Genomic DNA, 14,080 nt, shown 5'->3' with positions numbered 1-14,080 from the left:
CTTCTCCTTGATTGGGTGATCAGTAATAGACTCCAACCACCATGTTATTTTATTCCTTGCCCCGTATATTTTAATCCACATACTCTCGGTGGAGCTACCAAGCTCATCTTCCTGTATTTCTGTGCAGGGATATATATTTTTAACATGTAGCGTGACTCCACCTCCCTTTCTGTTTCTTCTGTTCTTTTGGATCAAGTTATATCCTTCAATTGCTGTATTCTAGTCATGCAAGTCATCCCACCAAATTCCAGCTATACCTATCAAGTTGTATTTACCGTCCTGTATAAAGAGTTGAAGTTCATCCTGTTTGTTTCCCATACTCTGGGCGTTAGTATACAGACATTGAAGATGATGTGATTTATGTCCTGGCTTCTTTCCTACATTTTTATGAAGACTATTACGGGGGCCCATTAGAGGCCCTCAGTTGCTCTTACTGCGCACAAGCCTTTGTTAGTCGTTACTGCCAAGTTTATGTCTACCTCCCCCCTTAGGATTCAGTGTAAAGCTCCCTAATGAGTTTCTCCATGCTGTGGCCAAACACATTCTTCCCAGTCCTTGTGAGGTGCAACCCATCACTTGCCAGCAGTCTGTCTTCCAGGAAGAATAGCCCATGGTCCCAGAATCCAAATCTGTCACGCTGGCACCAGCTTTGTAGCCAGTCATTCACCTGGAGTATTTTTCTCTCCCTTTCTACTCCTCTTCTAAGTACTGAAACGATGGATGAGAAAACTATCTGGGCCCCAAAGCCCTTGAGTTTCCTTTCCAGAGCTTCAAAGTCTGATGTGGTTTCTTCATAGCTCTGCTTGGCAGTATTGTTCATTCCCACATGGATGAGAGGAAAGGGATACCTGTCAGTTGGCTTTAGGAATGATGGCAACCCTTCCATCATATCTTTAATCTGTCCTCCAGAGAGACAGTATACCTGGCGACTCCATGGATCTTCTCAGCATACTTGGGTTTCAATCCCACACAGTAAGGAGTCTCCCACTGCTACTGCTCTTCTCTTCTTGTTGTGGGGCATAGTTTCATTTCCTCTGCTTGACTGAACTTCAGCCTGTCGCTTGCTGTCACATAGGGCCTCCTAAAATCCTTCCCCTGCAGGCTGCCCTCTAGTCTCATCCTCAAGTTCCTGGAAGCAGTTCCGTAGTTCCACTGGTGAAGGGTGTCTTCTAGCTCTTTTACTCCTGTCACCGTTTTCCATGGAGTTTCCTCCACTTTGTTGTTGCTCTCCACAACAGTCTCCTCTTCTGCTTCAATGTGCTATTGTTCTTCCACCTCCTGTACTTCTCTTTGCTGTTGTTCAAGTGTTCTATCTAAGAATTCTTTGTCTTCTCTTATACTCTTCAGTGTGGCCACCTGCCATTCCAGGCCCCTCATTTTTTCTTCCAACAGCACCACCAGTTTGCACTTGTTGCACATGTACACCATGTTGTTCTCAGGCAAGAAAACAAACACTGCATACACCTTACAGGTCACCACCACTGGAGTGCCCTTCCCATCCATAGTCTCTACTGCCTTTTGTTTCTTTCTTTCTACTTGTATTGGAATGATCTGTGCTTTGTCCTGTCCTCCTTCAGAGTAAATAGGAGAGTCCCACTGGTATGTGTTGTGCCGTACAGTCTTATCACTGCAGACATTTAGCTCAAATAGGTGAAGGGCTACAGAGGTGGGCTACTGGAAATACGATGGAGTGAGCAGGGGTCAGTGAGCCCCTCCACAGCTGAAATTGTGTGAGGCAGAAACAAAAAACAGGACTTCTGTCCTAGTCCAACAGACACCCATATTTGCCCCAAGGCAGTGTTGTCGGAGGGGTCCCTTTACACTTAGGACCCTGGGGAATGTTGATGCAACTACAGGTTATCATATTTCCCCTCTTCATAAATTCCAACACTGCAATCCTATTGCACAAATATGTTTATCTTTTTATTCCTCTTTAGCAACTAAATATTTCGTTTAGCTGTCACTAGGGATGGGATTTGTTGGCCAGTGCCAGTTCCAAAGCATTCCATTCACCTAACATCCTGGCCTCAATTCAAGTTCATTCTACATCTGCTAGCCTCTGCTTTTACCGATCCATTTGGGGGGGGGGTTGGTTCGGAAAAAATATCTACATTAACATCTGTATTTTTGAAGGAAATATCAACATTTTAAAGGAAATAATCAATGTTTTGAAGGAAATATCAATATTTTACAAGGAAATATCAATAAATTATCATTCTTATAGAGGCAGATTTTTTTTAAAGTCTGTTTTCAAAAATAGCAGTGGAAATTCACTACATTAAAATTTGTTCCTCAGTAATTGAGAGTAAGCTAATTAATGGAAAATTCAGTACCAAATCTGAATTGGGCAGAATTCTAGTACATCCCACTAACCAGAAACCCAGACTTGTCCCCCTGAGGGTGCTAAAAGGCACCAATAGAAGTAAGGGGGGGAGGAGAGATGGAGTTTCAAAGGTGTACAAAAATATATATTTAATGCCCCAGTGGGCTTTATAGATATTCTTCCTGGGCAACTCTTAGATACAGCTCTCCATCCTGTATCTTGTTCTGTGACCGAATGAACATCAAAGGATGCAGCCAGGCTAGAGCTGGGGTTGCCAGATATGACAGCTGTAGGTGCAGTTGTGTCCTTTGAGGACTACCATGGCATTCACAAATCTCCTGCACCCTCTCCCACTGCCTCTCTGCCTGAAAAGTACATAGAGCTGAAAGAGGCAGTCAGAAGAGTGATGTTTTTCCCACTTCCGTTTCAGCTCTATATGTTTTTCAAGACTCAGAATGATATCTGAGCAGCTGAATAGCAAGTGACAGGAAGGAAAGGGTGGAAGAAAATTGAGTAAGGAGAGGAATGGGTGCCGCAGGAGGAGAGATGGGGAGAATGGAGTTTCTCTCCGCAGGGAGAGACAGGGAGAGAGCTAAGCCTCACATAGAAGTCAGATCCAGTAAAATGGATCCTCTTGAAATTGCATAATTTTTTCAGGGGTCCCCTTCTTCCGCACCACAATCAAATCACCAATTACATTTGTCTGTATTAATTTAATAGGAAAAATCACAGATATGGTGGTCGCTAGGGCTGCTGAGGGGCAAAAATAAAATCAGAAACATGGATATTTATCCTCATAATATTTTCAGGGGATCTCAACACCATCAAATAATAGGTCACCTCATTGTCCACAGAAGTATTCTGTAATTTCTCGATGCTTTTGCTACCATCTCATGTAGAAATAATGAAGATCTACAAGAATTGGTGCCAATTTGTTGTGGTGCTGGTTTTGGGAGAGTGGTAGTGGTGGTGGGCTCCATGTAGAACCTTTCAAACTCAAGGGGATCCATTTTAATTCTAATTGATCTGACTTTTTATCTAGCCCCCTTGGAAAAGCAAATAATCTGTTTGTATGTGTGCTTTCTCGTTTTTTGTCTGTCTGGGAGGGGTGATCCCAAAGAGGAGAGAGTGAAGTAACCAGTGGGGGTGATACCCATGGCATTCTCAAGATACCAGATGTGTCCACAGTTGGTAACCCCTAGACTAGAGCAAAAAGTATGTGGAGCAATTGTTACTCATGGTAGTCAGCGGATCAAAATAGAGCAGTGGAATGAGATACTAGCCTAGTGCCACACTCTGTCCTCAGACTGACCCTCCAGAATACTAATTACTGGTGTGCAATGTAATTGATTATATTGTTTAAAAAAATGAATATTTTTGTCTTCCAAGATGCATTTTAAAACATTGCCTTTCCCTTTAGGTTGAAGATAGAAGGAAGCAAACTTGACAGTTGTGGGACTCTTCTGAAAAATAAGTCACTATTGCAGTCAGCACAGTGTTCTGAAAAATTATATTTTATATGTCAAAGACAAGAAAGTAAGTATCAGCTCATTATTGTGTTCTTTTTATCCTTGTTCCCTTTTCATCACTCATAAAGCCCACTGATAGGTATCCCTGTCTTCCCATTCAAAGTACCATGTCTTCATAGGGCAAGGAAGATATTTTGTAGAGGTTTACTTCACTGTTTAATTGTGTCCTTTCTGTAATGTTTTTGGTGTCCTCCCTGCAATGTGTTCTATGGAATTATGAATTTTGGGTTAGAGGGTGGGGTGGTTGGTTTTCATTGTTTTCATTGTAATGTATTGTGTTTTTATATGATGCAAGCTGTCTTGGGACCTTCTGGTGAAGGGTGGAAAGAAATACAATATAATGATGGCTCCTGGGTGTAATGATCTCATTTGGATGTTACTAGAACATAGATTACATACATGTTGCCTTTTTCTATAATGCTAAAAAGAAAATACACGTAAACACGGCAATATTAGATTTCCAACACTGAGCAATCAACAACAAAATTACTGTATGTTGCCATAACAACAGCACAACACCTTTTGAAAACCTGCTGACAGAACAAAGCTAGGAAAGTTTGCCTTTCTAGGAAGAATGTTCCACAGTGTAGGGGCCACCCCTGAAGCAACCCTTCCGTTCATCCTTCTCGTCTCTCTTTTGTGATTGAGGGAATACAGATTTTTAATTGATAAGCTTAATTCCAGGATAAGGGGTGGGTGGGATGGAATATATGAAAGAATGTGCTTTGCAGGAATTCAGTCAATAATGACCAGTGGTTTGAATAGGATTCACAACTAAATAGGAATTCAGGGCAGGTTAGTCAAGATTAGTCAAGATAATAGTAAATGCTTGGTATGCAGATCAGTCAAGATTATAGTAAAATGATCTTGCTGCCCTGGGCTCCTGCTGGGAGGAAGGGTGGGATATAAATCAAATAATAAATAAATAAATAAATAACATAAATAAATAAAATGCTTTGTATGCTCACTCTCATGAACATATGGACTGCTTGAGTTCTGCACCATTTGAAGCTTCCAAACTGTCTTCGAGAGCAGGCCCGTGTACAGCACATGCATGGATTACAATGGAAAGGTCCTTGTTGGATATCTTGGTGTCCTAGAGAGAGCTTGAATGTTTTCATCTTAATGTTTTAACTAATGGTAAATCACGGTCTATGATTCTCTTCTTTGAACAGATGTGAACATATTCCATGAATATAACGGTCACATAATACCAAAACGGCAAAACACATTGCCCAAAATATTCTATACGTTCAATGCTGCTGAGGAGGATTGCATTTTTGAGAAAACTACTTGTACTGGTATAGTTTTATCACAAGGCCAGTACTACATGGTTAGTGGAACGGATATATTCAAAAGCCCCAATGCAAATGATGTTCTGTATTTGAAGTCTGGTGAGTTACTTAAAGCAACATATCTGTACACACTAGCTGTATCAATGTGGTGGCAGCTACCAAACTGTCCTTTTGCTGAGCTTGTGAAATGCCTGTTAAGCAGAAAACTGACAAATGCTCCTAAATACATCTGTTTCTGTGCTTCTTTTATGCGTCTCTCCAAATATAACGTGGGGTAATAATGACAGGGAATTTGGGGATTTGTTGGACTGGAGGTCCTTAAGGAAATTGAAAACACAGGCGTGTAGCAAAGGTAGGCCTTTATTGGTTACATGCGCACGATCAGTTTCCCTTGATGTTAGGTGGAGCTCTGCAACGTGACACTGCTTGCATAGCGTTTTTATACATTTAAGGACAAAGACATTAGCATATCCAATCAAGGGGTTATACATGAGCATACCGGTCTATCTTCATTGTTCTTGTAAGAGTTACCATTGCCTCCCTCTGAGGCTAAGAGGCAGTGACTGGCCCAAGGTCACCCAGTGAGCTTCATGGCTGTGTGGGGATTCGAACCCTGGTCTCCGAGGTCGTAGTCCTATGCACACTTGGATGGGAGTAAGTGTCATTGACTTACTGTGGGATATAATAAGTCTCATTGACAGTGGGATATAATTTCTGCATAAAGATGCATGGACGTATTAGTATTATTAACCAGAAGTATTGAGCAGATTGGGCTCAATTTACATATCTAAAACAGTTTGTAGCAAGCGATAAACATTGAAAAATATTTGTTAGCAAATTTTTAGTTTATTCTGTTGCTGTTTTCATTCTAAAATATTCTTTTAGCTTGCAATCCTGGATTTTATGGCACAAATTGTCAATTCATTTGTCGGAAGTGTACCAATAACTTTCCGTGTCATCCTGTCACTGGAGAATGTATAGTCGCTGGGATTACCAGGTGTACTTTCGACTCCCCAGATCCAAAGTGTGATGCAGAAGGTACAAAATACTACAGTTTCTAGATACCAGTTTTCCCTTTTAGCTTCCTCATTTTTATAATTGTTTCTGTCTTTGCAATACTTTTTTTCATTTGTTTCATCTTCTCCATATCCATTGACGATTTGTTTCTCATCTCGTAATATCTTTCATTTCATCCCTTTAAATTGTATCCTTTATCTCAGCATTAGATATCTACAGTATATAAATAAAATAAATGACACAGGGAACTGCAGCATGTTATAGTAACTAATAGACTTATTATTTTTGGTTTTTAAGCTTTCATAAGCCCATGCCCAAAGAAGCCCCAATGGCACTATTATTCCAAGTCATGTTATTATGTGGAAGATACAAAAACAGACACGTGGGCCAATGCCAGGAGTGCCTGCCAAGGATTTAAGGGAACAGACCTAGTTAAAATTACAAGCAGTCATGAAAAGGTACCATTTGTGAGTTGGTGGTGGTAGTGGTTTCAAATTATTATTCTCATACTGGCTAGGGATTGATTTATGAGTTAGACCTCATTCTGTTGGTTTTGTGACTGTTTTCTTTTGTTCCTTTTAGAAGCCATACAAATTGCAAATGTTTCTGCGTTCAGATTTAAGCAATTAACAAACTATCCAACCTGGCAGGTGCTTCCCCAGAGAGCTATCCCATGTGGCTGTGAAATGTGTGTGGATACTGCACCCATGAGTAGGGCCACTAGTGCGGGTCATTCACCACTTGAACATCATACCATAAGTGTATATAAAGAGAATCTGGAGGTGGGGAGGAAATGTAGGTGGAGATATCTGACATCATAGATTTCAGCTGTCTAGGAGAAGTTACAATTACCTGTGGTACTGAATGCTTAAGACGTGTGAGAGGGAGAGGTGGAGAACATCACTGGAGAGGAAATCCTGACGAGGATAGTTTAGGGGAAGAAAACAGTCTTCATAATTAACTAGAATTACATACATCCTTCATATAATTTATGATTGGTGAAACTTTATGGCTGACTTACCACTGCATGGAAACTATAGCTCAAAAATTGATTTTGTTGTTACTACTTCTTTGGCTGAAAGATCATAGTAACAGTTACCCACGTATGGGTACCACATTATGGTAGATTTAATTCAACAACATACAGAATTTCTCTTCTGGAAATCATAAGATTATAACAATTGGACAATATTCAACTTTATGTTGTCATCGATTAGCAGTTGATATTTTATTCTTATATCCTGGCTATATTCCTGAGTAGGGGTCTGTACACTCTACCTAATGCCATTTGGAATCTCTACTACATCTTTGATTACAAAAAACTGATTTATTTGCTGTAGAACTACAGAATTTCTCTTATAAGGAGAAGTATCTTTTAACATTTTCTTAACTAGATTTGCTTTTATTATACAACGACTACAGTGGCTGTATACTATCGCCAGCATGGATTTTTCACACTCCACCATGTTAAATTGAAAATACCCCCATGCCATTCTGCTGCTTCCCATAAGCTCATTTCAAAACCAAATCTTACAATACGTATAGTCCTGAACTCAGAAATGCTTGCTTAACAACCCTCTTTCATGGCGATACACAAAACACTCAGAGAGAATGGAGAGTTCAAAGTCTAAAAAGAGAAAAAAATCCAGACCCTGTTGGACTTTTTTCTCTCAGTGGTCTCGTAATCCATTCAAATGAATTAAAAATCAGCCGTGTTCACTAAGTACCTGTAACCCTATTACTGACCTTGCTCCATACTCTGACCTTCATCTTCTGCAATTTAAAGGTTTAAAAAATTCATGGCTGATTTTTAATTAATTTAAGAAATTTAATATTGAAGCCTATTATAGTGCAAGCATGCTCAGTAAGAACAAACTGTCAGTGTTCTAAAATCCAAACTCACAGCTGTTTGGCTTGACTAATCAGGGGGCATACCTCCACCAGCCATTTATTCCTCTTGGTCATGGCTTCCCCCAAAGAATCCTCGGAAGTGTAGTTTGTGAAAGGTGCTGAGAATTGTTAGGAGGCTCCTATTCCCCTGACAGAGCTCCAGTGGCCAGAGTGGTTTAACAAGCAACTCTCTTCTGGTGATTGTAGCTCTGTGAGGGGAATAGGGCATCTCCCAGCAACTCTCAGCACCCTTCACAAACTACACTCACCAGGATTGTTTGGGAGAAGCCAAGACTGTTTAAAGTGGAATGAATAGCTGGAGTGGATATAGAGGGACAGCTTTGGTTTAAATTTGGGTGGGAGACTAAATGTGTGCTGTAGAATAAAAAGGTGGTGGAAACCCTTCAAAATAATGATACTGTTAACAATGTTTTCCTTTTTGAAAGGAGTGGAGCTTTCTTTCTGCCCAGTGCCTACCCACCCAATCCCCTCCCCTCCCCCAGGACACTCTCGCCTACCCTAAGCAGATTGCATTGGAGTAAGTCCCACTGAACTCAACAAGCATGCACATGCTCTAAAATATGCTTTGGGACTTTTCTCTTTCTGCATATTGGTTTATGTTATGTTTATTATATTCCCATCCCATAAAGAACAGTACTTTTTTTTTAATGCTTACAGATGTGGGTACAGTATAAAGGAGATGAGAGCTGGATCGGTTTGGCCTTCTACAAACGGTCATATCAATATCTTTGGGTAGATAACACATCTTCAGTCTTTCAAAATGCATGGTGAGATTGTTTCTAAAATAGCTCAGCATTAGCAGATAAGACTATCTTACCAAGTTTCAGAGCCTAAGCAGAGTGCATACTCTCCACAGAAAACTCATTCATCAACTAACCTGATATACTCATCTAATCACAACTGCTAATTACTGTGCTAGTCAAAGCACTTGTTCTTTATTTTAAGAAATTATTTAGAGGTTCTCTCAGTTTCAATAAGAGTCTCTCTGATTTCCATTTCTCTAAAACCACAATGGCTACATTCAGTCAGTTCAGCATAGTAATGCAAGATACTGTGGGACCCCGCTTTCCGGTGCTTCACTTGTCAGCGCTTCGCTAATGTGGCAGTTTTGAATTGTGTCCATGTCTCATATGTTCGGCGCTTGTTCCGTTTTTGCGGCGATTTTGCGGTATGATGTGAAGAGCTTGGAAAAGAGAGGTGCTGAGTGTACAAATTGATGGTGCCCGATGACCTGAGCGTGTCGTCAGAACTTGCAAACGTTCCTTTTTAAAACTACAGTTGGGCTGATGTGGGTTCAAAAAAGAAACGTTTCCAAGCTCTGACGATGTACTCAGCAGCTGAGTCCGAGAAGGGCATCCGGCGCCATTTTATTGTTGAGGGAGGCGGCGGAGGGCGAGCGAGTGTGCGAACAGGCAAGGGGGAGAGCGAGCAGGCAAGGGGGGACAAGCGAGGGAGGCGGCGGAGAGCGAGCGAGTGCGTGAACAGGCAGGGGGAGGGGGACCGGGCAAGGGGGGATGAGCGAGGGAGGTGGCAGAGAGCACACAAGTGAACAGGTAGGGGAGAGGGTGAGCAGGCAAGGGGGGACAAGTGAGGAAGCCAGTGAAGGGCGAGCCAGCCAGCCAGCAGGCAAGGTGGGGATGAGCAAGGGAGCTGGTGGAGGGCAAGCGAGCGAGCCAGCGGGCAAGGGGGGGACAAGACAGGGAGGTGGCGGAGGGCGAGCAAGCAGCGTGAACAGGCAGGGGTGAGGGCGAGCGGACAAGGAGGGACAAGTGAGGGAGCTGGTGGAGGGCGAGCCAGCCAGCCAGCCAGTGGTCAAGGGGGAGACAAGCGAGGGATGCGGCAGGAGCGAGTGAGTGAGCAGGCAGGGGGGATGAGCGAGGGAACCGGCAGAGGGCAAGCAAGTGAGCCAGCAGGCAAGGGGGAGATAAGCCAGGGAGGACGCGCAGGGTGAGCGAGCAGGCGTGGGTGGGTGGGCAGCTCCCTTCCTGCGATCTGCAGCAGGGATCCTGCTGCGGAAGGGGATCACTACTCCCCACTATAACAAGGGTGAGTAAGCGGGGGGGAGACCAATGCATGGAAAAGTGGAACATCGATCAGCTGTTGTGTGGGGAGCTTCAGGGGCCAATCGCTGTCAACTGGAGCTCCCCGCACTACAGCTGATTGATGTTCTGCTTTTCGGCGGTTTTCTCTTTATGGTGGAGGTCTGGTTCCTAACTGCTGTATAAGTGGGGCCCTAGTGTACAGTCACTAGCATGGATTTTTCACATTCCACAATGTTAAATTGAAAATACCCCCATGCCATACTGCCACTTCCCATAAGCTCATTTCAAAACAAACTCTTACAAAACTTAAAGTTCTGAACTCAGGAATGCTTACTTAACAACACTTTACACTTTCATGGCAATACACAAAACAGTCAGAGAGAATAGAGAGTTCAAAGTCTAAAACGAGAGAAAAAAAACCCAGAGCCCTTTTGGACTTTTTTCTGTCAGAGTTCTCAAAATTTCTTGAAATTAATTATACATCAGCCACGTTCACAGAGTACCTGTAACCCTATTAATGAACTTGCCCCATACTCTGACCTTCATATTCTGCAGTTTAAAAGTTAAAAAAATGCCTGGCTGATTTTTAAGTAATTTAAGAAAATTAGCATTGGAGTCAATGATAATGTTGGGCATGCTCAGTAAGAACCAACTGTCAGTGCTCTAAAAGCCAGACTCACAATTTTCTGGCTTGGCTAATCGGGGCCACACCCACACAACACATTTATTTCACTTTAGATAGTCATGGCTTTCTCCAAAGAATCCTGGGAAGTGTAGTTTGTGAAGGGTGCTGAGAGTTGTTAGGAGACTCCTAGTCCTCTGACAGAGCTCTAATGGCCAGAATGGTTTAACAAGCAGCTGCTCTGATCTAAGTTCTGTGAAGGGAACAGAGTGTCTCCTAACATCTCTTAGCACCCTTCACTAACTACACTTCCCAGGATTCTTTGGGGGAAGCCATTACTATCTAAAGTGAAATAAAGGTCTGGAGTGTATGTGGCCAGGGACAGCTTCGGTTTAAATTTGGGTGCCTGCTGTAGAATAAAAAGGTGGGGAAAATGCTGAAAAACAATGATATTGTTCACAAAGTTTTTCTTTTAGAAAGGAAAGGGGCTTTCTCTCTGCTCGGTGCCCACCCACCCAATCTCCTCCCCTCACCCCCGGTCAGTTTCATCAATCTTAAGCGTTATTGCACAGAAGTAAACCCCACTGAACTCAAAAAGCATGCAGATGATCAAACCTGCCCTCTCCTCCTCTCCCCTCTTCCCTTCCCATCCCCTTTGCCCTCTATCACCCCTCCCCTTCCAATCCTCTCCTTCTCCCCACTCCCCCCCCTCCTGTCCCACTCCTCCCCCATGATCAGTTTTACTTACCCTAAGCATGATTGCACAGGAGTAAATCCCACTGAATTCAATAAGCATGCAAATGATCAAACCGGCCCTCCCCCTCCTATGCCCTCCCTTCCTCCTTCCCTCTCCTCTTCCCTCCCCCTGCTCTCCCATGATCAGTTTTACCTATCCTAACCATGATTGCACAGCAGTAAATCCCATTGATCTCAGTAAGCATGCAAATTATAAGACCTGTCTTTTCCCTCTCCTCTCCTCTTCTTTCCTCCTCTCTTCTTCCTCTCCTCCCCTCTTCCTCCTCTCCTGCCCACTCCAACTCTCCCTCCCTCTTCTCCTCCTCCCCCATGGTCAGTTTTACTATCCTAAGCATGATTGCACAGGAGTAAATCCCACTGAACTCACTAAACATGCAAATGATCAAACCTGCCCTCCTCCTCTACTCCCCATCCTGCCTTCTCCCATTCCCCTCCTCCCCTCTGCCCTTCCTCCTCCTCTCCCTTCTCCTTCCCTATACTTGCCCTTCCTCCTCCTCCCCTCCCCACCCCCCATGGTCAGTTTTACCTATCCTAAGCATTGCAGGGGAGTAAATCGCATTGAACTTACTAAGCATGCAAATGATCAATCCATTCTCAGCAAACATGCACAGGATCTCATTTCTTACCTCCCATAATAAAAAGCAGAGAAATTCACTAATAGGTAAAAAACCTTGTGGTTTAAGAATGTACCTATAGCCAACAGATATTTCTATCAAACTTGAAAGAGCAAGGAAATGGGGCAGCTATAGTGAATGCACCAGGGGAACAGGAGACCTGACCTCCTCTCTGAGATATTGTACTGCACTACGAATTTGTCAAAATGCAAACACAATTTGGGTTGGTCTTTCACAGTCCAATCCACTTCCTCTGTAGCTTGGATGAATTTGTAACATATGCCTCTGAGCAGGGCCGGCTCCAGGCATGCCGGGGCCCTTGGGCATCAGCTTGCCCTGGCCCCCTGGTCGGTGTGTGTGTGTGTGCGCATGGGCCCCCCTGTGCCCCACCACGGCCCCCCTACCTGTCTAGTCTTTACCATTGCCCTTAATGAAGATGGCAGCCGTGGTTTCCCTAAGGGGAATGAAGCCTCCGCCGCCATCTTTGTTGATGGCACATGTGCGTGCTATGCGCGCACATCTCTGCCATCAACTAAGATGGCGGCAGTGGCTTCAGTACCTTAGGGAAGCTGTGGCTGCCATCTTCATTAAGGGCAATGCTAAAAATCCAGCTGACAGGTGTGTGGGGGGGCGTGGGGGGGCGTGGATCGCGGAAGGGGAGCGGAGGGCCCCTCAGGGGCCCCTCAGGGGCTCCTGTAGCTCTGGGGCTCTCGGGCCAGTGCCCAACCTGGCCGCCCTTTAGAACCAGCCCTGCTTCTGAACATATGCTGAGAGGTAGCAACACCTGCTATCATCCCAAATAACAGAAACAAGACATGTGCTCTGGTGTGCTGATCTTGTTTTAGCTGGGAGGAAGCAACAATATTAAGACAGTTGATATAGTTCAGATAGTCACTTTAAATATGTGTGATTTACTTTGCCATTTTAGTGAAGTTTCCTATAGTAAATCATTTTGTTTTGTTTCTGTTTCTGTGAATATGTAAAGTATAGCAACACTTTGCATAGTTTACACACACACACAAAATCCTCCAAAAACAGTTATGGAATGATGGCACTGACTGTTCTGCAGGATAGTCTCCAATGGATATGGGGAGTCTCAGTTTGCTCAAGATAAAACAGTGGGAGTTGAAATATATTCTAGCAAAATTCTAGGTGTGCTCTATGTTTTTAATTGACTGTGCCCACCTTTCCTTAAGTAGGGTAGTTTAAGCATAGCAGGCTGAATACATGCATCTTGGGCAGGCCAAGTTTGTTTTTTCCAACAGCTAGAGTCATTGCTTAAGTAGCAACATAATCAGTCTGATTTTACATCAAACTGCAGTTTCAGATCCAACTGTTAATGCACTCAAAATAGAAATAGAACATAACTTCCAGTTTGAAACATAAAAGGCTGTCTTCACCATCATAGGACATTGACCAATAAAAAGGCTTTGAAATTAATAAAAATAAATTTGACACAGATTTCTACGATGAATAATGAGAGAAATATTATTTTCTAGGTTAGATTCTCTATAGAAACATTAGTAACACAGGAAAGAAGCAAAGTAAGAACACAAACATACAAAAATGTCATTCTCCATCTTTGGAGATGGCAGGTGTTGCCACCACTCACCATATGCTCAGAGGCACATGTTACCAAATTCTTCCAAGCTACACAGGAAGTGGATTGGACTTTGAAAGACCAACCCAAATTGTGTTTGCATTTTGACAAATTTGTAGGGCAGTCCAATATCACAGAGAGGAGGTCAGGTCTCCTGCTCCCCTGGTACATTCACTATAGCTGCCCAATTTCCCTGCTTTTTAAAGTTTGATAGAAATATCTGTGGGCTACAGGTACGTAGTTAAACCACAAGGTTTTTTTGCCTATTAGTGAATCTTTATTAAGTCAAGAAAGAATTGTCCAAATCAGCAAATAATGTATGGCAATTTTAGGGTAGTTTGGCTTTTTCTGTTGTGAAGGAGGCATCCATA

The 14,080-nt window shown here is 43.0% G+C and overlaps 1 protein-coding gene across 1 annotated transcript in view; it reads left to right on the top strand.

Annotated features, from left to right (window-relative positions):
* Positions 1-14,080, top strand: part of LOC133378773 (uncharacterized) — a 196,288-nt gene that overhangs the window by 107,330 nt on the left and 74,878 nt on the right. The window contains exons 24-28 of the mRNA XM_061613399.1: positions 3,744-3,859; positions 5,028-5,246; positions 6,033-6,185; positions 6,462-6,622; positions 8,733-8,842. Coding sequence (XP_061469383.1) covers positions 3,744-3,859; positions 5,028-5,246; positions 6,033-6,185; positions 6,462-6,622; positions 8,733-8,842 — 759 coding nt within the window. The remainder of the gene's footprint in view (positions 1-3,743; positions 3,860-5,027; positions 5,247-6,032; positions 6,186-6,461; positions 6,623-8,732; positions 8,843-14,080) is intronic.

This window comes from Rhineura floridana, chromosome 3 (genome assembly GCF_030035675.1).
Source record: "Rhineura floridana isolate rRhiFlo1 chromosome 3, rRhiFlo1.hap2, whole genome shotgun sequence".
NCBI classification, from domain to species: domain Eukaryota; kingdom Metazoa; phylum Chordata; class Lepidosauria; order Squamata; family Rhineuridae; genus Rhineura; species Rhineura floridana.
The sequence above is the reverse complement of the archived record's forward strand: the minus strand, read 5'-3'. Positions and strand labels throughout refer to the sequence as shown.